Source organism: Thamnophis sirtalis, unplaced genomic scaffold (genome assembly GCF_051295495.1).
Source record: "Thamnophis sirtalis isolate CommonGarterSnake01/CBP01778 unplaced genomic scaffold, rThaSir2_p1.2 scaffold_5, whole genome shotgun sequence".
Taxonomy (NCBI): Eukaryota; Metazoa; Chordata; class Lepidosauria; order Squamata; family Natricidae; genus Thamnophis; species Thamnophis sirtalis.
Window position 1 is genome coordinate 116,242,324 of NW_028261385.1, and position 25,830 is coordinate 116,268,153.

General features: G+C 40.6%; 1 protein-coding gene across 1 annotated transcript; it reads left to right on the plus strand.

Annotated features, from left to right (window-relative positions):
- Nucleotides 1–11,376: 11,376 nt before the first annotated feature.
- On the plus strand, nt 11,377–23,631 carry LOC106553057 (uncharacterized protein C21orf58). Its single transcript, XM_014071482.2, has 9 exons — nt 11,377–11,648; nt 12,344–12,395; nt 13,439–13,512; nt 14,397–14,576; nt 15,673–15,790; nt 17,566–17,702; nt 20,857–21,065; nt 21,463–21,530; nt 22,771–23,631. The coding sequence occupies exons 1-8, from the start codon at nt 11,592–11,594 to the stop codon at nt 21,503–21,505; spliced, it is 870 nt and encodes a 289-aa protein (XP_013926957.2). The 5' UTR covers nt 11,377–11,591; the 3' UTR covers nt 21,506–21,530; nt 22,771–23,631.
- Nucleotides 23,632–25,830: the final 2,199 nt, after the last annotated feature.

The window sequence follows — 25,830 nt, forward strand, 5'->3', positions numbered from 1 at the left end:
GAAACAACACCAGAATGTTTCCTTCCTGCCTTCCTTACAGGATTAGCCCTGTAAAGTGGGGAAAAAACAAAAGATTTCTTCCAACAACCGGTTCTCTAAACTGCTTAGAAAATTACCAACCGGTTCTCCCGGATAGGTGTGAACTGGCTGAATCCCACCACTGTATTAATCTAACTTTGCAATAAAATAGAATTAAATCATCTGTGCATGTTTCCTATCTGGCTTACCTAATAAAGTCTGACATTCCACAATACATACAAGTGGCTAATACAGCCACTTCTAAAGATAGTGTGGATTCAGGATAGATTCCAATTACTATTAGATATGAGAGCAGAAAAACATTTTTTTCCCTGCAATTCAAGAATATTTTTTCCCCTACTGTATTGTTGACTGAACTCATGTGATTCTTCCCAAATCAAACTGCACTTCTCCAGTTATTGGGATATAGTGCCTGGTTCTAAAGATATACAGAGAGACATAGTATTAATTACAGAAATCTGTAATTTGTGAGGAAAAATGATAATGAAAAGTATAGCATAACCTTAAATTATATAATAATGGATTGCAAAATCAATCCAAAAGCAGTTGCTACCTTGTTCTTATTTGGAACGATCTAAAATTTAATTGATTTATAATTTAGCAACCTGTTCTGACCCCCCTTGACCTATACCAAAGCACGCCGAGACAAAGATACTGCAAGGATTTATTAACACACAGACAGGGCCTTGGCAGCAAGCCAGCACAGAGTAACCATGGCAGCAATCCAGCCTGCCAAGCTAGCCACGAAAGTTCTCCAACTGTAGTGAATATGTTGACTCCTACAAAAGGGCATGTGCACAATCATTCCTTTTATAGTCTTGAGAGGCTGGTTGGCCACCAGGTGGCACCTGAGCCTTGGATCAGTGGGAAGGAGACAAGAGAGAGTGATCCAGAAACCAACAGTGAGTTGTTCCGGGATGCATGCCGTCGAAGGGCTACTCGGCGTCAAGAACAACTACGTAATTACAGGAGGTAATTACGCTCAGCTGATGGTCATTAAGCTCTTCTCCAGACTATAAAAGAGACTGCTTGTGCCATGCCCTTCTTGCAGAAGTCAAGAGAAATGAACTTGGCATGCTGGATTGCTGCCAGAGTTTGTTTGCATTGCTGCCAAGGTTTGTCAGACTTGCTGCCAAAGTCCTTATCTGTTTGTTTATTTGGCTTTCAGCCACCGAGAGTCTGGACTTGCTATTAAAGGACATTCTCATTAAGCGTGTCTCGGCTTTCATTGCTGGATGGAGGAGGGGGATCAGAACAGAGCTGTGTGGCCAACAGTTTCCTTATTTGCATTTTTTAGAGAGAGGTTGGCTAGTAGATAAATCTTTGAATCTGCTGAACTACAGTTCCAAGTGTCTCTTCCTAACACACTTGGGAACTGTATTTCAGTCTTAGTATAGTACCATTTGACCAAGTCTGATGTTCAGGCTTGTTTACAATGCAATAAAATTCTCTTTTCCAAGATACAGCTCTCCTACATCTTTTCCTATACTCCTTCCTTTCTTTTCTTTAATTTTTAATATTGAACTCTGCTTGGTTGGCATCTATGCTAGCTTCCCTTTTTATTGCCTTAAATAACACTTTACAGATCTCCAAATACTGGCTTAATTCCCTAATCCTTCAGCTCCTTGCTTACACAATAGCTCATAAATAAAAATAGTAAGAGTAGGTAAGAGTTACAGAGCGCATCCAAGATTTAGCCAAGGGAGATAAAAATCAAGTCGAGATGGAAGGACTGTTTAATAGTCCCTCCATCTGGACTTGACTTTTATCTCCCTTGACCAACTTTAGATGTTTGTCTTGACTCTTTTTTGCCCACTCCCCCACCCCTTGGTCTGACTACTTTAGTGGCCTAGTGGTGTAGTTGTGAAGACGTTGGCTCCCACTTGGAAAGTTAAGAGTTCAATCCTAGGTAGCAGCAAATGTTTCTCTCCTAGGGCCCAAAGGAAAACAAAATCTGCTTGAACTTTGTATGGGCAGCAAGAAGGACATCTGACCAATAAATGCTCAACTCCATCCAGTCACCCCAATTCTATCCCAAATTAAGGATTACAGGGTTATAAAGAGGGAAGAGTTTTTTTGATCTGACTACATCAGATGATGCTAGCATTTCTAATGGTATTAGATATTGGCTGGGGTTAAAGTCAAAGTGGAAATGGCCAAAATCGGATGTATTCACTCACACATACCACAATGTTTTTTCCAACTCAAAATTTAAAAACATAATTGCTACTTAGGGGAGGCCTGGGGCTGTTGATTTATCCAGCCCCATTCTAAGCTATATGAATGTTGTGAAATTTTAATGTCTGTTTTTTAATTTTTATATGTTCCCCCTTCCTGCTTTTATCTGTAAGCCACCCTGAGTCTCTCGAGAGTGGGCGGCATACAAATCCTAATAAATCGAAATCAAATCGAAATCGAATCAGATTTGAATAGTATCACAAGGGCATGGAGAGATACTGGTCTCCAACTCCTGCCAAAATCTCCCACTGCTGGTGTCCCAGATGATTGTCCTCAATGAGACTAAGGTCAAACGGATCAAGGAGGCACCACAGATTACATTCAGCTTTACCATTTCAGTTTTTGAAAACTTTTTCTAATAACAACTCAGATGCCTAGATTCTTGGATACATTTCAGAAGTTGTATTATGCTTTTATCTAACTGGTGTTTTCTATTGCTTGTGATTGATTGGACCAGTACTTTCTGTCAGATGTTCCCAGGGATGCAGGAAAAACTCCAGCAATAAATCAGTCAATGCAATAATAATGGAAACAATCTTATTTATTCAACATGTTGAGGGGCTTTTTCTTTGTCTTTGCAAATGTTTCCCATTTATAATTATCTGAAGTGACATTTGTTAGTATTTCACTCTATTTTAGTTTTAATTTCAAAAAAGAATCTCGCATACTGTAAATCCTGCAATAATTTTTTTTTTTCCAAATACAGCACAGGTAAACATCTTTCATTCGTTAATAACCTTCTAAAAATATCTGGCCCTGACAGATTATTAACATCATATGTTATCATCTAGCTACTGAGAGGAAGGAAAATGATTAAAAGGAAGAAAAGAAAGAAAATACAAGGTATGCTAAATTGAAAAAGCAAAATTAGAACTCCCTCCTAAACATTATTCAAAATAAATTAGTCTTAACTCCTAATCAGTTCTATGTCACTTTCTATTCAACTCCTTTGCTATTTTCAGCATCAGGAAACAGGCAGGAGAGCAGGTAGGAGGAAGGGAAAGATGATTTCACTGGACTTTAAGCTGAAATCTCAACTGTAAATCAAACTTTTTTTTTACAGGACACAACTACTTTCCCAAATCTTACAGTGTACACAAATTCCCCATCCAATTTGGATTATTTTTTTAATAGAATATTTTTTTAAAAATAGAAAACAAGAAAGACAGAGGACGAAAACAAAGATAATATAAACATGGAATGAATATGGTGTCAGCTACAAGTTTACCTTTAGCTAACAGGTGAAGGCAAAGACTTCATAAAAAAGATGGGTTATGAATGAAAGAAGTAAAGATTAACTGTGCAGTTTCAGATCTAAAGTAATGGGAAGAAAAAAGGAGCCAATCCTTTTAAGGACCAGGAAATCTTTGGACCATTGATGATAGAAAAGCTGGAGGAAACTGATAGGGTATAAACAGCAGAGGTGGGTTCCATCAGGCAATACTGTCGGTTCGCTTGTGTGCGTGCTGTGCGCACACACATCAAAGATGGGTTCCTGCCAGTTCGCACCTATTTGGTAGAACCGGTTCGTCAAATCTACCGAACCGGTTAGACGAGGTTCCACCAGTGGACCCGGAAGGCAGGCCACACCTACAGAAGAGGTTCCAAAAAAATTTGAAACCCACCATTGACACACATGCACAGTGCATTCAAAATTGTTCTGCGCATGCACAGAATTGAAAAACAAGATGGTGGCGCCTATGGCAATGCCCGGAGAACCAGTTCGGATGCATGGCAGGCCTGGGTCGCTGCTGGTTCCAGCGACCCAGGCCACCAAAAGAATACTGGTTTGGCCAAACCTGTAGGAACCCACCACTGATAAGCAAGTATAATGTAATGATAAAAAGAGAGTTTCTAATGTATTGCTGGATATACACTTCATAAGTGCTAGAGAAAAGTAACTTGGAGATGTTGAAAACAATCAAAAAAGGTGTTAATGTTTTGTACATGAGTGTCTTGAGAATGTTCTCCATAAACTCACTAAAAACGTGTCCAATGTATTGGACTCTACCTTCTATTATTCCAGCCAATATCTCCAGTTATGTCTTGGGATGATAATCATTAAGTGTTTCTAGGTGTGGCAGAATAATTTCCAACATCTTGTCCTGGAAGGAATTGCAACTTATAGCAGAACAAAAAAGGATACTCAACATATGTTTTCAAGTGCAAGGAAGACTAACTATGAAGGATCACCTACTATTGCTGAGTAGAAGAATTGTGGCTGAATAATAATAATAGAAGAGGAATAGATTTTCCCCTTTAAATCATATGACACTGCTAGGCAAATTGTCTGCTTCCCATCTGCAGCATTATTGCATATTACATTTTCAAGATTTTGTCAAGACAATTTCATTTGAGGGATATTAATCAAAAAGTAAGGATTTATTTCCTTCAGCCGGTCAAAGACTCATGTGGCTTTGAATTAATTATTATAATATGAAGTAAATTACCATAGAGGTTATTAACACTAATTCAGCTACATTCTATCTCATCGGTAATAAAAAATGGTCTTTAGATGATAACCAAATCAAAATTATTTGATTATTTGCATTCTATTTGGGATATAATCAAAAACTATCAGTTCTGACCCCCTCCTCCATCCAGTAAAGACTGCTGAGACAAGCTTAACTGGAATGTCCTTTAATAGCAAGAAATCAAAACCTCGGTGGCTGGAAGCCAAGCATAACAAACAAATAAAGACATTGGCAGCAACTCAGACAAACTCTGGCAGCAATAAACACAGATAAGGCTTGGCAGCAATCCAGCCTGCCAAGCTCACAGTATTGTCCTCCGACATTCAATCCTGTGTTGACTTCTGCAAAGAGGGCCGTGTGCACAAGGAGTCTTTTTATAGTCTGGAGAGGAGCCTAATGACCACCAGCTGAGTGCAATTACCTCCTATAAATGCGTAATTGTTCCTGACGCCTATTAGCTCTTCGATGGCGTGCATCCAGGAACAACTCACTACTGGCCTCCGGCTCACTCTCCCTTGTCTCCTCCCCGCTGGTCCAAGGCTCAGGCGCCTCCTGGTGGCCAACCAGCCTCTCTGCGCCCTGCTTGGAGTCGTAACCCTGTCCAGGATCCTCCACATCCTCCAGAGCCGACTTATAGGACCCCTCACTGTCGGAGTCTGGTGGCAGCTCCAATGGCTCCTGCTGGATAACCACACAATCAACTTAATTTAATGATGGATGTTTTCAAGGAGCAATGACTCAGGCTAAAGAGAAGGATGTTCTGTGGGAAGTTTGGAATCCAATTTCAACAGCACTTTGCACTTAGAATGATATACCACTTCATAGTGCTTTACAGCCCTCTCTAATAGTGCTTTACAGAGTCAATATATGGCCTCCAACAATCTGGGTCCTCATTTTACTAACCTCAGAAGGATGAAAGACTGGGTCCACCTTGAGCCGGTGTGCATTTTAACCACAGCTCTAAATTCCATGTCAACCAATAGTGAAGTCAAAGTATTCCATTATACAGTAGGATTTAATACGTGTGCTAGTTGGTCTCTCCAGATGAGTAATGGAATGTAAAGAAGAGTAGGTCAATACATCAGAAGCCTAGATCAGGTTGATCAAAGCTACATGAGCAATCCCATGTTTTCAACTGTCACTATCTCTGCTAACCATGCCTTTTTACAAGTGTGAAGAGGAGAAACACATATAAGGAGATCCAGGATCAGGAAGAAATATCCCCAGGGCTCTTTCCACCAATATCAAAATTGGCTCATACGGTAGGGAAAAGCAAAGGGAGCCTCCCATTGTTCACAATCCTTCATATCCTATATCCATGATGGCGAACCTATGGCACGCATGCCACAGGCTGAATGCAGAGCCATCCAGGAACAACTCACTGCTGACCTCAGGCTCACACTCCCTTGTCTCTTCCCCACTGGTCCAAGGCTCAGGTGTCTCCTGGGGGCCAACCAGTCTCTTTGCACCCTGCTCGGAGTCAGAACCATGTCCAGGGTCCTCCACATCCTCCAGAGCCGACTCATAGGGCCCCTCGCTGTCAGAGTTTGGTGGCAGCTCCAACGGCTCCTGCTGGCCACAACAGGTACCTAATAAATCTGGTTGGGTTCCACAGAAAAACTAATACTGTAGTAATTGTAATCACTATAATTGTGATTATTGTTTTGCTTGGCTGCCACTAAACATTTAGTATTGTGACTGATTTTTTTAAAATTGGTTTCTTAATTCCATTAGATGTTAGGCATCACTATTTATAAGCTGGGCAGCCACATAAATCAATAGAAATAAATAAATAAAAATAAATAGCAGCACGTGCTACTAGCAGTGAAAACGAGTAAAGCCAAAGTAAGAAAGCAGAAATGAAGTTGAGGAGTATATGGCAAAAAAGTCCCGATGTATAGTAAGAAACTCCTTAGACATTTTCAAAGAAAAAAAATTAAACACAGAAGTAGTTGAACTTCTAAATGATAGCAATAGCAGTTAGACTTATATACCGCTTCATAGGGCTTTCAGCCCTCTCTAAGCGGTTTACAGAGTCAGCATATCGCCCCCACAGTCTGGGTCCTCATTTCACGCACCTCGGAAGGATGGAAGGCTGAGTCAACCTTGAGCCGGTGAGATTTGAACTGCCGAACTGCAGATAGCAATCAGCTGAAGTGGCCTGCAGTACTGCACCCTAACCACTGTGCCACCTCGGCTCTTAATGATAAATGATAAAGGAATGATAAAGGATCCTTGAGGATGGTTGGAAGATTTGATGAAAAACTGAATAAATTCTTTGCGTCTGTCTGCAGAAGACATAGGACAATTTTTCTCAGCCTGTACAGGTAGTCCTTGACTTACAACAGTTCATTCCACACGTTCAGCAATTGCAGAATCCCTGTGGTCATGTGATCAAAATCCAGATGTTTGGAAACTGGTTCATACTGTATTTGTGATGGTTGCAGTGTCCTGGGGTCATGTGGTCATGTTTTGTGATCTTCTTGCAAGTGAAGTCAACAGGAAGCCAGATTCACTGAACAACAGTGTTACTAACTTAATAGCTGCGGTGATTCACTTAACAACTGTGGCAAAAAAGGTCATAAAACGGGGCAAAATCAATTTCAAAAATGCCTCACTTAGCAAAAGAAAATTTGGGGCTCAATTATGGGCATTAAGTCAAGGACTTCCTAAACTCATTTTATCAGGGAAGGAATTAGGCAACTAAAGCAAACTGAGGCAATAAGATATGGTGTTCTACTGTACCTTGAGAGACTATCATCTATATCAGGGTGTCAAATTCATGTCACGGTAGCATCATGTGATGTATCAGGACTTTTTGCCCCTTCGCTAAACCAGGCGTGGCCAGCAAATGATGCTCCCCGCCCGCGGACCATGAGTTTTGACAGCTCTCATCTATATACTACTAAAACTCTGGTTCCTGTAACCTTGAATTGGGCAAAATGGCACACCATAGGGCAAAATTTTTCAACCAAAACTTTTTCAAATGGGCTTACAGAATGCATCCAAAATCTGGGAGCCACGATCCAACGGGATTGAGATTTGTTAGGTTTCATGAAACATTTCATGACATAAACGTGATCATAAAGCAGTTTATGAGATTTTTTTTTGGATATTTTTTGATATTTTTATTAATATTTATAGGCCGCCCTTTTCCCCGAGGGGACTCAGGGCGGCTTACATAAAATAGGGAGGGGGGGTATAAACAATAACATAAAACAATACATAAGAGTAAAATAGTACACAACATTCATTCTTCATTCGGGTGGGGACAGATTGTGATCTTATCCCCAGGCCTGACGGGATAGCCAGGTCTTAAGGGCTGTGCGGAAGGTCTGGACGGTGGTGAGGGTACAAATCTCCACGGGGAGATCGTTCCAAAGGGTCGGAGCTGCTACTGAAAAGGCCCTCCTCCGTGTAGTTACCAGTCGGCACTGACTGGTGAATGGTATTCGGAGGAGGCCCAATCTATGTGATCTTATAGGTCGCAGGGAGGTAATTGGCAGGAGGCGGTCTCTCAAGTACGCAGATCCACTACCATGGAGGGCTTTATGGGTGGTAAGTAGCACCTTGAAGCGCACCCGGAGATCAACAGGTAGCCAGCGCAGCTCGCGGAGGATAGGTGTTATGTGGGCGAACCGAGGTGCACCCACAATCACTCGCGCGGCCGCATTCTGGACTAGATGCTCTTCAAGGGCAGCCCCATGTAGAGCACATTGCAGTATGCCTAGAGGTCACAAGCCTAGAGGTCACAAGGGCCCGAGTGACTGTTGTGAGAGCCTCCCGGTTCAGGTAGGGTCGCAACTGGCGTACCAGGCGAACCTGGGCAAATGCCCCCCTGGTCACAGCCGTCAGATGGTGGTCGAAAGTCAGCTGTGGATCCAGGAGGACTCCCAAGTTGCGAACCCTCTCTGAGGGGTATAAAATTTGACCCCCCAGCCTGAGCGATGGAACACTGGTCAAATTATTGGGAGGGAAACACAACAGCCATTCGGTCTTCTCCGGGTTGAGTACAAGCTTGTTAGCCCTCATCCAGTCCCTAACGGCTTCAAGACCCCGGTTCACCACGTCCACCGCTTCATTGAGTTGGCACGGGGCGGACAGATACAACTGAGTATCGTCCGCGTATTGGTGGTATCTTATCCCGTGCCTCCGAATGATCTCGCCCAGCGGTTTCATGTAGATGTTAAATAGTAGGGGGGATAAGACCGAACCCTGCGGCACCCCACATGTTAGGGGCCTAGGGGTCGATATCTGCCCCCCAACTAACACCGACTGCGACCTGTCCGAGAGGTAGGAGGAGAACCACTGCAAAACAGTGCCTCCCACCCCCACCTCCCGCAGTCGTCGCAGAAGGATACCATGGTCGATGGTATCGAAAGCCGCCAAGAGGTCAAGGAGAACCAGGATGGAGGCATGGCCTCCATCTCTGGCTCTCCAGAGATCATCGTTCAATGCGACCAAAGCGGTTTCTGTGCTGTAACCAGGTCTGAAGCCCGACTGGAAGGGGTCAAGATAACTGGCTTCCTCCAAGGACCATTGAAGCTGGAAGGCCACCACCTTCTCAACAACCTTCCCCATAAAGGGGAGGTTGGAGACTGGACGATAATTGTTGAGAACAGCTGGATCCAAAGATGGCTTCTTCAGGAGGGGTCTCACCACCGCCGCTTTAAGTGCGGCGGGGAAGTGCCCCTCCCGAAGAGAGGCGGTAACAACCGCCTGGATCCAGCCTTGTGTCACCTCACTGCTGTTGGCAACCAGCCAGGAGGGACATGGGTCCAGTACACAGGTGGAGGCACTCACAGCTCTCATGGCCTTGTCCACGTCCCCAGGGGCAACATCCTGAAACTCAACCCAGGGGCGGTCTACCAATTCATCCTCTTGTGCCTCGGCTGGAACTGCAGAGGTGGAGTCCAAATCCGACCGAAACCGAGCAACTTTGTCCGTTAAGAATTGGGCATAATCCTCAGCTCTACCCTGCAAGGGTTCCCCCGTATCCCTCCTATTCAGGAGGGAACGGGTTATCCTAAACAGGGCGGCTGGGCGGGACTCAGCGGACGCAACCAAGGTGGCAATATGAGATCTTTTTGCTGCCCTAAGTGCCCTGATGTACTCCTTGGTGCAAGTTGTTAAAAGTGCTCAGTTCGTTTCGGACTTATCGGACCTCCACAGGTGCTCTAGGCGTCTCCTCCGGCGCTTCTTCTCCCGGAGTTCCTCGGTGAACCAAGGAGGCCTCCGGGATCCGCCGACCCGGAGGGGCCGTAGTGGCGCAATCCGGTCAAGGGACTCCGATGCTGCCAAGTGCCAGGCAGCAACCAGAGTCTCTGCCGAACTATGGGCGAGAGTATCAGGAATAACCCCAAGCTCCGTCTGGAACCTCAGAGGGTCCATCAGTCGCCTGGGGCGGAACCACCTGGTCGGTTCCTCCTCCCTACAGTGGGGTTTTGGCCTCCGGAAGTCAAGCCTCAGTAGGCAGTGGTCTGACCACGACAGGGGTATGATCTCATTACCCCTCAGACCAAGATCACAAGTCCACTGCTCCGAGAGGAATACGAGGTCGAGCATGTGACCCGCTGAATGGGTTGGGCCCCGAATTACCTGGGTCAAGCCCATGGCTGTCATGGAAGCCATGAACTCCTGCGCCCTATCAGAGTGTTCACCGAGATAATACCAAATGTCACAAAACATTTATTGTGCTGATGCTTGACTCTTTTATAAGATTCAAAATGGGCTATTTTTCAAGGCAAATACATATCTGAATGCATCTCAACTTTTTCCAGTATACAAGTAGCTAAGTCATGTTGCTAAGTGAGACAACCATTAAGTGAGTTTTGCCTCATTGTATAACCTTTTCTTGCTACAGTTGTTAAGTGAATCATGCAGTTGTTATGTTAGTAACGCAGTTGTTAAGTGACTCTGCCTTCCCCATTGACTTTGCTGATGAAAATATTGCAAAAGTTAATCACATAACCCTGGCCCCCACAGCAACCATCATAAATATGCGTCAGTTGGCAAGCATCTGAATTTTGATCATGTGACCATTGGGATGCTGCAAAGGTTTATCTGTGAAAAATGTTCATAAGTCACTTTTTGCTGTTCCATTGTAACTTTGATTGGTCACTGTTGTGGCCCGTTGACTCCGACAGCGAGGGGTCTTATGAGTCAGCCCTGGAGGAGGTGGAGGATCCTGGACAGGGTTCCGACTCTGAGCAGGGTGAGGAGAGACTGGTTGGCCACCAGGTGGCGTCTGAGCCTTGGATTTCTTTGATTTCTGAAATCATGATTTTAATTAACATAAGTTGGTGCTTTATATTGTCAAATATTGGTCATAGTATGAGATTTCAGGAATTATTTTTAACTATAGTTTGGGAAACATTTTCAAATTTTAATTTATAGAATCACAATGGATAGCCTCAGCCATATTTTTTGTTTGTTTTTCTTTCTTTGATGACCAAATATTGTATGAGCCAGGTGAGTACTAATTCTTGGAAATACATATTGTTTAAGTTATGACTAACAGATGTGACGCTAACTCGTTCCTTAGGCTTAACAGAGTTATTCAGAGGAGGGTGTTAGCAACGCACAGGGTTGGGCACATTGAACTTGCACTGGAAGAGTCAGCAGCCCTAAAGAATATTTCTATTGTTCTAGTAAAACAATATCTTAGCAACCATGTTGAGTGTACATTTCAAAAGACCCGGTGCAATATGAGAAGTTTCTGTTTTCCTTGTAACCACAGCTTGAAGCTCTTACTGAGGAAAAAATACATGGAGAGAGAGAGAGAAAGTTAACCCATGTTCAAAATAATGTAGCTTATTACCTTGGAATTTTCCCCCAGCGATGGAATCTGATGTGGCTGATCACATGACTCGTCTGAAGCTCAAACTCCTTGAAAAGGTAAGCTGATTTTTCTACAATTATATCCTAGCATTAACTATCCAGTAATAGGACGGGGGGTGGGGGAAATCTAGCAATTAAAATGGGGATGTTTGCATTACAGTTAGTTTTGTCTTACTGATCATGTCAAGTATGCTATGTATGCACCTTTAGTCAAACATTCCTGATACTTTGGGCCTTTCCCAAATTTGTCTTGATTTCCTACCTGCCTATCAGAAAGTCTTACTGTCATAAACTTTACTGTCCTATTGCCAAGCCAGATCCTGCTTTTATTGCCTGTGTTCCGTAAACTACTTTGGAGGCACCAAGTGACAAAATTACACAGGCACTTGAAAAGTTGCCCAAGAAACATGTTAGAATATAGGAGGAAACCCTGCTTTTACACTGGTGTAGCTAAGGACAATTTTACACTGATTGCTGGCTAGGGTTAAGATATAAAGCAAGTTGTGAAGAAAGAAAATGGATGTCAGAGAACATTGATGCTATCAGTCTAAGATAAACATCTACTCTAATGCTGTACAATAGCAAATTGAGTTTTATATAATTCACATTTGTCTAAAGTTTGATTGTTTCCCGCAGATTCCTTTTCTTAAGAATCTACGTTTTTTACAATAAAAACTTAGCGTGTTAAAATTAATGTGAGAAGTTACAGGCTTTTTAAAAAAAAAGAATCCTTCTATTATATTTTTCCACAGAAATTAGAAAATGAATGTGAAAACTTGAACGACTCTGAATCACCCTTTACAAGTAAGCAATTAAAGCATATTTGTACTAGAATTATGTATGATGTCGTCATGGATTGCAATAAAGAACTCTGCAGAACTAATCCCATCTGGATTTAATATTTGCCTAAAATATTTTATCACACAAAGTTTTATTGATCCGGTTACCTAATAAATTGCTACACTTATGGAGGATGAAAGTTAAAAATATCAGTGTTAACAAAAGCATTAATCTAGGATTGCAGTAGACTGTATATCTACTTGCAGAGCTGTCCTGAAATCTCCATATGGCAGTACTTTCCTCTTTCTAAGTATGTATATTGTTTTTATTACTTTTCATTATCTGTTTAATGTGTTCATACTTTATTATTAGCTGCTGGGAGTCCATCTGATCTGGGGTAGATTACAAATATTATTAAATAAATAAATAACAAACCTGGATTGGCTTGAGTTGCAAAAGCTCTGACCCAAAATATGACCCTCCTTTTCCAGTTCTTTCTCTTGCTTGCAATGCCAGCTTCTTCTTTAAGTGGAGTGGTGAGTTTCTGAATTCTGCAGGTTTGCAGTAGCTGCTTTGACTTATTCTAAGGAGGATGTGGGGATGAAAGAAGAAAAAAAACATCCTGTTTCCAGCAATTTTTATAGTGTTTAGAACTTCCCACCTTGAAAGGATGGATGCAAGTGACTGTAGATGCTATTATCCCATCTTGCTACAGTTTGTAGAGCATCACCATATATGACAGGTCCTCTGGAGTTTTCCCAGCAGCCAAGACAAAGCAGTGACAAGTTACAAATGAAAAAGTACTCTAAATGGGCCCTGAGGAGAATCGGAGCCTTTTTGATCCCTCTGCCCCCAGGTAGAAGCAACACATTTGCTCATGTCTTATTCCAACCTGTATTTGCCAAATGGAGAAAGCCTCCACAAGCTGCTCAGGATATCCATTGCCTCCTAAGGAGCAAATGTTTGTTCAAGTTGTTTTGCATGGCGAGTAATATGCCAGTTTTGCCCACTTTTTTCTCTTCACTCCTTTTTAAATGGCATATTAATGTCACCCATATTTTTTGCAGGGAATTATGACAATTATGGCTACGCCTTACAAAGCGCACTGAGAAGAAGGAAAGACCTTTTACAGCAGCTCAGAGTATGATATCTCTAATTCTTATCATTTTCTTTTAAAAATGGAATAAAATACACTTTCTTCTGCTCACTTTTTACTATGTTAATACAATGTTAACACAGAGTAGTTTAGTTCTTTGCCAGATAATATTATCAGTTTAGATAAGGTGTACTGGGAATTTAAGAAAAGTAAAAATTCTAGTGAAAAACAGAAACAGGAGGAAACAGAATATTAAATGGTATAGAATGAGTGGTACAAATGGCTAGAGGACAGGTTTAAAGCTTAAGGAAAGTCTAAATAAAGAAGACACAGGAGTTAGAAATTAACAATGTATAGATAGAGATGAACAAACATGTATAAATGGAATGAAGGATTGTAAATTAAGGACTGAATTTAATAGCATCATATGTATAGACAAAGAGAAACTGAAGTAAGGGGGGAGGAGAAGTACATTTACAATGGATGTATACCAAGGTAGAAATATTGTACAGAAGGAAATTGCAAAAAATATTTGTTCTTTTTATCTTTTTTTAAAAACTTTTCAATAAAATATCTATTTAAAAAAATTCTAGGGAAAACAAAGTAATGTTGAGTAGGTAAATTTGGGAGGAGAGGCAAGAAAACCATTTTTGCATCATGATTCTTTTTTTTAAAAAAAAAATCTCTTATAGTACTTTTAAAGTTTAATAAAATTGGGAGGTGGAGTTATGCAGTATGACATCTATTTCCCTCCAATATGATGAATACAGTTAATGAAAAGTTTAATGTTTTGTTTTGTTTTGTTTTTTGCTAATGTCTTTAGCAAGAAAATACTATATACTGGAAATGTTTTCAGTTTTTGTCTTGTTACAGATTGGTTTTCTTTAAGCAAATGTATGAGTTTAGAAAAACTATACTTTGTATTATAGGAACAAAATCTTTTGGAAGAGATTTCAGTACCACAATGTTTACCAAGAATTCATAAAAAACCCTTGAAGCCACATCATATCTACCAACTTCCTCTGCCTCCTCCTTCTCCTCCTCCTCTTCCTCCTCCTCCTCTTCTTCCTCCCCCTCCCCCTCAACAACCAAGAATTATACAGCAAACAGTAAGTGTTTTCTGCTTTATCTCAAGGAGAAACAAAAAAAAACCCCCATCAAACTAATCCAAGCAAAAACAATCGTGAGCAGCAAAAAATCATTATAAGACAAGTCTGGAACATCATTTCTTCCATACACCATGATTTCATAAGATCTCTTGGGGTAGTATTGAGCTGGTTCCAGATTTTATAACCAGCAACTTGATTAGAGATATTAATGATATCTGCAATATATTCACTATCTAATTTCTGCATATTACGGTAGGCTATGCAGGTTTCTACATATCAAGAAGGCTGAGTTACTTTGTTGTGCCCTGATCAGATGACAATTCTTGATGAACAAAATTTGGGGGCAGATTTCAATTCCCTAACCCTAACCCTTAACAAATTACCCTGAAGATGACACCACATATTAATTGGTGAATGGTCCAACAGTGTAGACATTAAAGCACTTTAGCATTGGTATGATCTATTTAATATTGGAGATTTAAATAAACTTTATGTTCAATTTGAGTAGCATAATCTGAGATCCCAAAACCCTAGATACGACTCTTAGAATTGTACCAATCATGAACAACTGTAATTTTTAATGGAATATTGATTAAACACATGGAAAATAATACTCATAAGCATTTATATTGTTATGTTACATACTGTATTATCAAATCAATTTATATGGCTGCTACAAATACAATTCTGGGCAGCTATCAAAATATTAAAACAACAGAGAAAGAAATACAACATAAGTGTTATATTTAAAATGCTTGTGTTGTATTTCTTCCTCTATTGTTAAATTAAATCTAATCTAATTTTTTGTCCTGGTCATTCCCCACTTCTTTGTAATGATCGTCTTCTATAATGATCTTTTCAATCTTTGTGAATCAACATGCAATTCTTCAGAACATACAGCTTTGCTAGCCTCTCTTCTCTCCATTTAAACTCTTCCTATCTTTCACTGTTTGTTTGCTCAGCGAATTCTAAGTAAGAATAACATTTTAATTGTTTAATATGTTGTCCATTAACTTCATTCAGCTGCAGATATTCAGTAGGAATGGAGCCATGGTTTACATTTTAACTATTATTTTCCCTTTTTTTCTTTTGCAAGTTACCACAGCAACCAGCAACCATAATTCAACAAATACCTTCATATCAGCCACCACTCATTACACAGATTCCATCTCCACAGTCTTTTTCAGTACCCAGATCTGGGAGTATTAAAGAAGGTATTTGTGTTCAAAAAGCATAACTATGTGTACACTGTAGGAATAACTCTCATTTAATATAGTAGAACTAACTCAGTGGTGGGTTGCCATTTTTTTTACTATTGGTTTGGGCATTCACAGAAGCGTCCAGGTGAGTGGGCAGACCCTCCCGGCACCACTACTACTGGTTCGCCCGATCCAGGCCGAACCAGGAGCAAACCACCTCTAACTAACTTCAAGTCCTAGGAAATATATCTAAGATTACAGTATGCTGCAGAGTTATAACCCTATGCAAATTGACTCAGAATTAAGCCCACTGGACAGAACTTGGACAGGATTGTTGATAGGGCTCCTATCTATGTACACAAATTTAAGAGTAAGATCGGTTGGATTCAGGAAGACTGAACAAGATTTTATTTCTTCCATTCAATTGTTTTTGATTCTCAGACACTGAACAAGCCCCTGGATTTTCTTGCCTAGGTTTTTCAGAAGTGGTTTGCCCTTGCCTCCTTCCTAGGGCTGAGAGAGAGTGACTGGCTCAAGATCACCTAGTTGGCTTTGGGCCTAAGACAGGAATAGAACTCACAGTCTCCTAGTTTCTAGATTGGTGCCTTAACCACTGGACTAAACTGGGTCTGAACTTTTAAGTAAAATGACATAGAGAATGCCAAATATTATTTTTTAATTCTCTCACTTATGAGGTTTGGGGATGCAATTTAAAAAGTAAAGAGTAGCTATGGAAAGTCTGGTTGAATAAGAGGAGCTTCCTTTACCCTTTCCTTTACTGTTAATCTGTGTCTGTGTGTCTGTGTTTGTATTATGTACTGGATAAATTTAATACATGCAACAAAACAAGGACTTGTGAATAAGTGCTAATCTTAAATTATAATCAGGCAATCCAAATAAATACTGTAAATAAAGGGACAGAAAAGATTCAGTCACACCATTGACCAATGTAGCTTTGAAAAGGAATAAAACCCTTCATGGCACTTTCCCTGACAACTTTACTATACTGGCAGGGATGTCTACAGAGAGGATCAACAGCCTCAAAATGGCAAGCATAAGCAATAAGGCAGAATTGAGAATTTATTTAGTTCCCACCTTTATTATTTTTACATAATGATGCATGAACATATCAAACAAACCTTCATCCTCCTATTTTCCCACAATGACAATCCTGTGAAGTGGCTTTCAAGGCAAAGGCAGGACTTTCTAACCTGGTGTCTTAACCACTAGACCAAATTGGCTACCATAATGGCATGCACGGGGCAGTTGTCTTCAGCCTGGGATCTCGGTACAGGTGCAGAGAATAGCTGAGAAAACTTTGCCAAAGATGTGGCTGCTTTAAGGAGCTACAAAAGATGCTACTTGAGCACTCTGCACACTCTAAATAAACATATATTACTCTGATATTATGTAGGCAAGTAGCTAAGAACCTGCTTGATTTTTTTTTCATTCAATTGAAAGATTTATGATGTCCTTTCCTCGATTCTGTCTGGGCAGACTTTGAAAATAAAGGATTTGTTGAACTAATTATTTCCTTCTTTGTTGAAGAACTCTGTGTACATCTGTAGTACATCCACAGTGTAACAAATTCAAATTCTTAACATGTGTTATTGTTCATGCTTTTAAAATATAAATTTTGCAGCTCAGCTAATACTAGGCTGCTTGTTTTTTAAAAAGGCGTTGATGTGAGAGATTATGCTGTTCAAATGGCTGTACTTCACCTTTTGGATTACATTATGTTCTCCATTATAACCATAGGATGGTCTTGAATTGTTCTTTATCCTTTATAGATATGGTAGAAATGATGCTAATGCAAAATGCACAGATGCATCAAATCATTATGCAGAACATGATGCTGAAATCATTACCACCAACATATTCACCAACTACTGGGTACGGGGTCCCTATGCTTCAACAAGGACAACAGGTAGCTATTTTAAAAAAAAATATTTTTATTACATAGACAACACATACACACAACAATAAAAAAACAAAAAGAAAAAAGAAAAGAAAAACACAAAAAAGAAAAAAAAACATCATCACATACAGCATGTCGTTTGGTTACAGGTGTTTAACATTTATCATTCTTATACATTTATTATTTCATTTAATAGGTTATAATATACAGTTTGGGTTGCTTTGTTTACCATCCCTTCCTCCTGTTATAACACCACCTTATTTTCCCTTTTTTTTCTCCCTCCCTCCCTTCTCTACTTTCTTCCTTCCTCCTCTTCTTTCCCTTCCTTCTTCCTGTACCTTTCTCCTACTCCCGCTCTTCCTCTTCCCCTTCCTACCCTCTTTCTTCCTCTTTCTCTCCTTTCCATCCTCCTCTCCAACTAACAGTCGGTGTTAGTTGGAGGGCAGAGATCGACCCCTAGGCCCCTAACATATGGGGTGCCGCAGGGTTCGGTCTTGTCCCCCCTACTTTTCAACATCTACATGAAACCGCTGGGCGAGATCATTCGGCGGCACGGGATAAAATACCACCAGTATGCGGACGATACTCAGTTGTATCTGTCTGCCCCGTGCCAACTCAATGAAGCGGTGGACGTGATGAACCAGGGCCTTGAAGCTGTTAGGAACTGGATGAGGGCTAACAAACTTGTGCTCAACCCAGATAAGACCGAGTGGCTGTTGTGTTTCCCTCCCATTAATTCGGCAAGTGTTCCATCTCTCAGGCTGGGGGGTCAAACATTACACCCCTCAGACAGGGTCCGCAACTTGGGAGTCCTCCTGGACCCACAGCTGACTTTTGAACACCATTTGTCAGCTGTGACCAGGGGGGCATTTGCCCAGGTTTGCCTGGTGCTCCAGTTGCGCCCCTACCTGAACCGGGAGGCTCTCACAACAGTCACTCGTGCCCTTGTGACCTCTAGGCTGGAATACTGCAATGTGCTCTACATGGGGCTGCCCTTGAAGAGTATTCGGCGACTTCAGCTAGTCCAGAATGCGGCCGCGCGAGCGATTGTGGGTGCACCTCGCTTCACCCACATAACACCTATCCTCCACGAGCTGCACTGGCTACCTGTCGATCTCCGGATACGCTTCAAGGTGCTACTTGTCACCCATAAAGCCCTTCATGGTAGTGGATCTGGGTACTTGAGAAACCGCCTACTGCCAATTACCTCCACGCGACCAATTAGATCCCATAGATTAGGCCTCCTCCGAGTTCCATCTGCCGGTCAATGCCGACTGGCAACTACGCGGAGGAGAGTCTTCTCGGTGGCAGCTCCGACCCTATGGAACGATCTCCCCGTGGAGATTCGTACCCTCACCACCCTCCAGACTTTCCGCACAGCCCTTAAAATCTGGCTATCCCGTCAGGCCTGGGGCTAAAGACTGTAACCCACCCGAATGGTATGAATGTTGTGCTTTTAATTATGTATTGTTTTATGTGTTAAATGTTTGTTTCCCCCTCCCCTTCGAGTTGTAAGCCGCCCTGAGTCCCCCCAGGGAAAAGGGCGGCATATAAATAAACTCTCATAACTCATAACTCATAACTTACCTCTTTCTTTCCACCCTCTCTCCCTTCTCTACTTCCTTCCTTTCTCCTCTCCTTCCCCTTCCTTCTTCCCTTACCTCTCCTTTGCTCCTACTCTTCCTCTTTCCCTTCCTACCCTCTCTCCTTCCTCTTCTCTCCCTTCCATCCTCCTTTCCTTTCCCTTTCCTTTCTCCCTCCCTTCTCTACTTTCCTCCTTCCCCTTCCTTCTTCCCGTACCTTTCTCCTGCTCCTGCTCTTCCTCTTCCCCTTTCTACCCTCTCTCCTCCTCTTTCTCTCCTTTCCATCCTCCTCTCCTTACCTCTTTCTTCTTTCCCCCGTCTTCCTTTCATTCTCTCCTCCTCTCTCCCTTTTTTTTCTATCGTTGTAGGTAGAAAAATAGGTAGCTATTTTTTACAGGACTTTCAGTAATAACTATTTAGTCTGAGTGATATTTGTACATTTATGTGTGCTAATCATTTTAATGGTCAGTGTCATTCAAATTGAGATTCTTAAAAGGCTGGATTATAGTGTACAGATAGTTCTCATTTAGGGATCAAAATTAGGACTGGCAGCTCTGTCATTAAGCAGAGTGGTGGCTAACAGACAAATCACACAAGTGGCACTACACTTTCCTTTTCTCCACTCCCTCACCTCTGAAATACTCAGCTTGACACTGGGATAAATTAGCAAGAAGGGAATTCATGCTTCTAGTTACAATCATTAGAGGGGAAGGGATTACATGTGAGTAACTAAGAAGGCACATTATGGGAAATATACATCCAAAGGAATGCACTGACACCAGGAGTCATGACAGAGGTGGTATTCAGTAGGTTCTCACCAGTTCTGAAGAACAGGTAGTGGAAATTTTGAGTAGTTCAGAGAACCAGTAAATACCACCTCTGACTAGCCCCGCCCCCATCTAGATTGGGAGGAAATGGGGATTTTGCAGTAACATTCCCCTGGAGTGGGGAGGGAATAGAGATTTTACAGTATCCTTCTCCTGCCACACCCACCAAGCCATGCCACACCCACAGAACTGGTAGTAAAAAAATTTGAATTCCACCACTGAGTCACAAGTGTACTACATAAACAGCCTGCTGTATTCCCCATTGTGTGCCTGCTCATTTCTTATAATTCCTTCCACTCCATTCTCTCTGTTGTGTGATTTGGGGGGGGGGGGAGTAGCAATTTCTGTAGCAATTCCGCTGTATCTGATCCTTTTTTCACCTTTTTTTCCCCAATTTGAAACCTAAGCTTTACAATACTTTAAAAATTCAGTACTGAAACTGCATAGACAACTGCATAGTAGTTTTCGCAAACTTCAAAAGTATATTAGCATTTCCAATCAAAACAAGTGAAAGCATTATAGAATGAAATGTTTTGTGCTTATTCCAACATGAAATGTTGGCCCTCCCTCAGTGGAGTTTATTATGATGGGAAGTGAGTTTGTCACTGATTAATTAATGTATTTTATGAGTCTGAAACAAAGGAGAAAAAAATGGATTTTAAACCATAACCTTCAAATCAGTATCAAAATCATGGCATCATTTGACTTGATGTATTTAATATATTTTCCTTATTTTTAAAAAATTATCTGCAGCTTACTGCTCCTATTCCAACAAGAGTGGAGAAATCACGACCATCAACTGTACACCACCATCACTATACATCTTTAGGAGCACCAGTTATTCCTTCTCAAAGTGGCTTCCCCATGTGGCCATTAGTTCTGCAACCTGGCCATAGCCCACAACTGGAAGGTTTCCCATCTGAAGTACATAATCTGCCCATTCCAGTTAATGCATCACACACGTAAGTCAAGCATTTGCCACAGTAGGGAAACTGGTTTCGAAGTTTTCTAAGACATTTGTTCTATTTGTTCCCTTTTTACAGTATTTCAGTTCAGGTATATTTTTGTATGTATTAGCCATAAAGAATCACAGAGCAACAACAATACGTTGTTGTGAAATATCAAAAGTCATCTCTTCAGGAATAGCAGGTTCTGTTATATTCTATTGTACCAATCTTATTTCAGTTTTCTAAGCAGATGTTAGGCCTTTGCAGCCTTTGAAAAGTTTCCTTATAGCAAGTCATATATGGATTACTTTCAATTGCTCAAAGGTGCACTAAAAAGGAAAAAATTAGATAAATCATATAAAGTTAGATCATGTAAATATATATTTCTAATGACACATTTTCCTTCCCAAAGTATGCCACCTCACAGACTGCTTGGATTACCTTCGGGTTTGTAGATTCCATAGCAACAATCTAGAAAAGGTAATTTGAGTATAGACTTCCTGCATTTATATCAGGGCTACGTCAGCATGCCAGATTAATCCTTTTCTGTCTGCTAACTCAATAGATTTGAGATTTTTAAAAATTGTTTCACTAGGCACAACTAACAGTAAATTGCCACATAACAGTGATGTTCCTCAGCTTGGGCTTCTCTCATAACCTCATTGAGCGTTTCTGCTTTCATAAACTGAGGGCAGGATAAAGATGAACAATCCTGAAAAGGGTTTATAGGAGTACAAACACTTTGGTTAGACATGGTGGGAATTATAGCCCAACAACCCTTTAAGCTTGAGTTTGAACAATTGAACAATTCCAAATCTGTATCACCTATTGAGGAGGAAAGTAAGCAAGCATCTTTTTCCAATTACTGTGTACAGCATAGGAGTTCTGGTTACATCTTGCATGAGTTCAGTTTGTTCCGCTGATCATTTTGTAGTAAGAATCTCCTGGAATGGCTGGTATAGAGAACTCCTGTTAGGGAGAACTAATCTGCATATTAGATAATGTAAGCTAATAAAGACAAAGCTGTAAGTTCCCACATTTGATGTGTTAGGTGCCATAACTGCGTAGCAATATTTGTTGAGTTCAAAATGTGAATGAAAATAGCATGTGGAGAATAGGTTGGAGAGTGTATTATGTGTCTTCTGAATGATTCCAGATAAAATATTGGCCCCAAAAGAAGCTGAGAAAATTTTCTTTTATCTGGAATGGCCCAGTCAGCACCTAGAGTTACTGTATATTTTTAATAATTTTTCTGGATACATATTTAATTTTCTGCCAGAATTAGGATGATGATGAATAGCTTATACAGTTCATCATTCTACCTGTGGCTATTCCTATGATTTTTAATTTTAAAATTAGATTAGTATGTTGCCTTTATAGAATTATTTATTTTATATTTTTATAGAGTAATAGAAAAATGTGTGGTTTATAGAAAACCTATGATGCAGACATAGTAAATAGTAAAACATAATGAAAAGACACATTATGCAATTGCTTTCCATTATTAATGAACTTCTTGACACTAAAGATTTTATTCATGAAACTATCTGAGATGCAAGATTTTGGAGCTAGAGAGAAGGAAAGAGAACTTCAGTAACATATATAAAAGCTTTTTTCAAATTACTTTTTTAGTTCCTTTCTTTTTAGCCCTCCATCACCATAGAAGTACACTATTACCTTGCTTAAATATTGTATACACACTAACTGGTTTCTCTTATAGGTGGCTTCCAAAGGGGCTATGAGTACCTAATTAAAAGCATTGGAGCTCTCTCATCTGATACTTCACTTCACTGCAGAGAGACAGAAATTATGCACATTTGCTGAGAACATGGGGTTTGCAGTGAGCATAAAATTTCCACCTGATGCAACAGTCTTATGCATCAATTCTATTTGATCTATACTACGTGATAAATATTGTGCACCATATCCTGTTCATTCACAGACATGAAAGAGGAGGAAGAATGCCATGGGAAAATAAGGAAAAGTGCCAGCATCCATGGCCATACTGGAAGCTATGAGTTACATAGCAGCAGTTGTATGGTAATAATTGGGAAGTGATGGAGACACCTTTGTGCATTGTTCAATCTACCTAACAAAATTTTAAAAAGGACGTCAACAACAGAGCCTTTCACTGCAAGGTGTCTTCAGGAATGGTCCAACTAGGAGTTGATGGAAAATCACTGCTCTAATTACCCACCAAAAGGAAAAAAGGGGGGGTAGCATGGAGCACAGTGGCACAAATCTTCTCAAACAATGGAAATAATGTTTGGTCATACAAAGAGAGTGATAAAAGTAAGGAAGCCAGAACTTTTGTAAAGGTGCATTGACTAGAGCATAAGGCTTGGAATCAGGAGCAGCAAAACAAACTCTATGAGAATAGGAAGAAAATGGTTGTGATTTAGCTAACAATAGTGTCATTATATGCAAAAGAAAAGGGGGCCCAGAAATCAAAACTATTGTGCTGAATGTTCACAAAGAAATTCTTATGTTGCAAAATAATAGAGAAGCTATGTGGCACTGATCATCCCTTTTCTTTTGTGCACATTAAATAATTCTGGGTTATAGGTGCATAATGTCCAAAGTTTAAAACTGTTAGGGCTTCTCACCAGAAGTGGTTTGGAGCCTTCCTTGCTATCTGAAAACATTATTGTTCTTTAGTGTCAGGCCCAAGCCCAAAGCCAACAGTGAAATCCAATTGACTCCAATTCTTTATTTGCTTACATGTAATAAAAAAAATCTTGCTAGACTACAGAAGATTATACTTCTAATCTAATAGATAGAGAGCTAGAGATTCTAGAGCAGGGGTAGTCAACCTTTTTATACCTACCGCCCATTTTTGTATCTCTGTTAGTAGTAAAATTTTCTAACTGCCCACCCAGTTCCACCGTAATAGTGATTTATAAAGTAGGGAAGTCAATTAAATTTAAAAAAAGAAAGTGCTTTAGTATCGGACAAAACCCTTACCGCCCACCATGAAAGCTGGAACACCCACAAGTGGGCAGTGTGGACCAGGTTGACTACCACTGTTCTAGAATATAACCATCCTGATGCCATCCAGTCACTAAATGAACTGTTTTAAATCCTGGAGTCCTGGGGGAAAAAATTAATGCTGCCAGCCAGTGAATTTACTTCGGCAGCAGATCCCATTCATTCAGAAACTGAAAAAATCCTTGTCCTTTTCCTAATAATGACAATTCTACATTTCACATTCGGCTGTAGTTCTACAAGATCAAAATCCCTTTCAATCATTTTCCTGTGTCACTGGAGAGCTCTCCAACCTCCTCGTTAATTAAGAGATCTGAAAGGGAACTGAACCTGTCCTTCCTTGAATGCAAGTACAGATCTGCATAATCCAGGACCTAAATCAAAGGGAGTCCAGATTGTACTGACAGCTGTATTTGCCTTTCAGTAAACATTAGAACTCCCTTTCAGACCTATCACCTGAAGCATGCATGTCAGTTGGAGAAATTGGGGCAGGGTTGAATGTTATCCATCCTCCCCTAACTTTGAATTTTTCTCCATATTCAAGTCTCTGAATAAGATTTGTATTTCTTAATGATGTTCTGGCAATTTGAAGCAATTTTCAGAACACAGGTCCTTCCAATCAGTCTCAAAACTATTCTGCCTCTCGAGATCTACGATTCAGTATTATGCATGCAATATTGCAGAAAAGAAAGTTTCTCTGATGGGTCAGGCCACTTGTTATCAAATACAGCAAGAGTATATAGGGTATATGGAGAAGAGTTACAACAGTGATATAAGCAGCAGGCAATCTTCCAACTTTGAGCTAGGAGTTATCACGGATGTCATGGAAACAAATGAGGATGGCATGTCTCGGCTTTGGGAGGCTCTGGTTTCTTAATGTTTAAACATCAAAAACCTTTCCTGAATCTTTCTTTTCCCCACAAATGGAATATTGTGTTTTTTGTTCATGACCCTTTGCTACCAAAACCAGCAACAAGCCAGGAAGTTGTTAAGTGAGATTTGCTCCATGTTATGACCTCTTTTGCCACAGTTGTTAAACAAATTATTGCAATTATTAAATGAATCATGGTCATTAAGTGAATCTGGCTCCCTCATTGACTTTGCTTGTTGGAAACTGGCTGGGAAGATTACAAAGGGTGATCACATGACTCTAGAACAGTGCAATTGTCATAAATACATGCCAGTTGGCAAGTGCCCAAATTTTGATCACATAACCGTGGGGATGCTACAACGGTCATAAGTGTGAAACCTGATTATAAGTCAGTTTTTCAGTGCCACTGTAACTTTGAATGGTCACTAAATGAATGGTTGTAAGTCAAGGATTACATGAATGGCCCTCAAGTTTCCACTTAGGAGTTCTGCTTTGGAGCATGAATTTGCTCCTGAGCAATGCCTGTGTCTGAGCATCCCCAACTGTGTATGTGAGGCTTGTAGTTCTTCAATTGTCTCTTGAGTGATTTGACAATCTATGTTAAAGTTTTAGAAGATCAGATGTCAGTGATAGCTCAAGTTCTTGAATGGGAAGTCAATACTCTCAGGACAAATGTCTTTCCTTTAGGGCTCTCAGATTGTGACTGCAAAACCTTAGATGACTACTAGGTGGCAGCAGAGGCCTGCATGAAAGTCTAAGTCTAAATTTATGGGTGGATGTTTGCAGGACCCCCTATTTTTTGTTTGTTTGTTTGTTTGTTTCTGTTGTCCTCCATTCTGTATTGTAAGTGAATATGAAATGGGAATTGAGATACCTAATACCCAGTTGTGTGCCTTATCATTTGATGATGGTCTCCTTGATTAT

Excerpts from the sequence above, each read along its gene's own strand:
- LOC106553057 (XM_014071482.2), top strand. The coding sequence starts at position 11,592 with ATGGAATCTGATGTGGCTGATCACATGACTCGTCTGAAGCTCAAACTC. Across the intron at positions 12,396-13,438 it reads CTCTGAATCACCCTTTACAA|GGAATTATGACAATTATGGC; the intron begins GTAAGCAATTAA and ends TATTTTTTGCAG. Across the intron at positions 15,791-17,565 it reads ATCTGGGAGTATTAAAGAAG|ATATGGTAGAAATGATGCTA; the intron begins GTATTTGTGTTC and ends TATCCTTTATAG.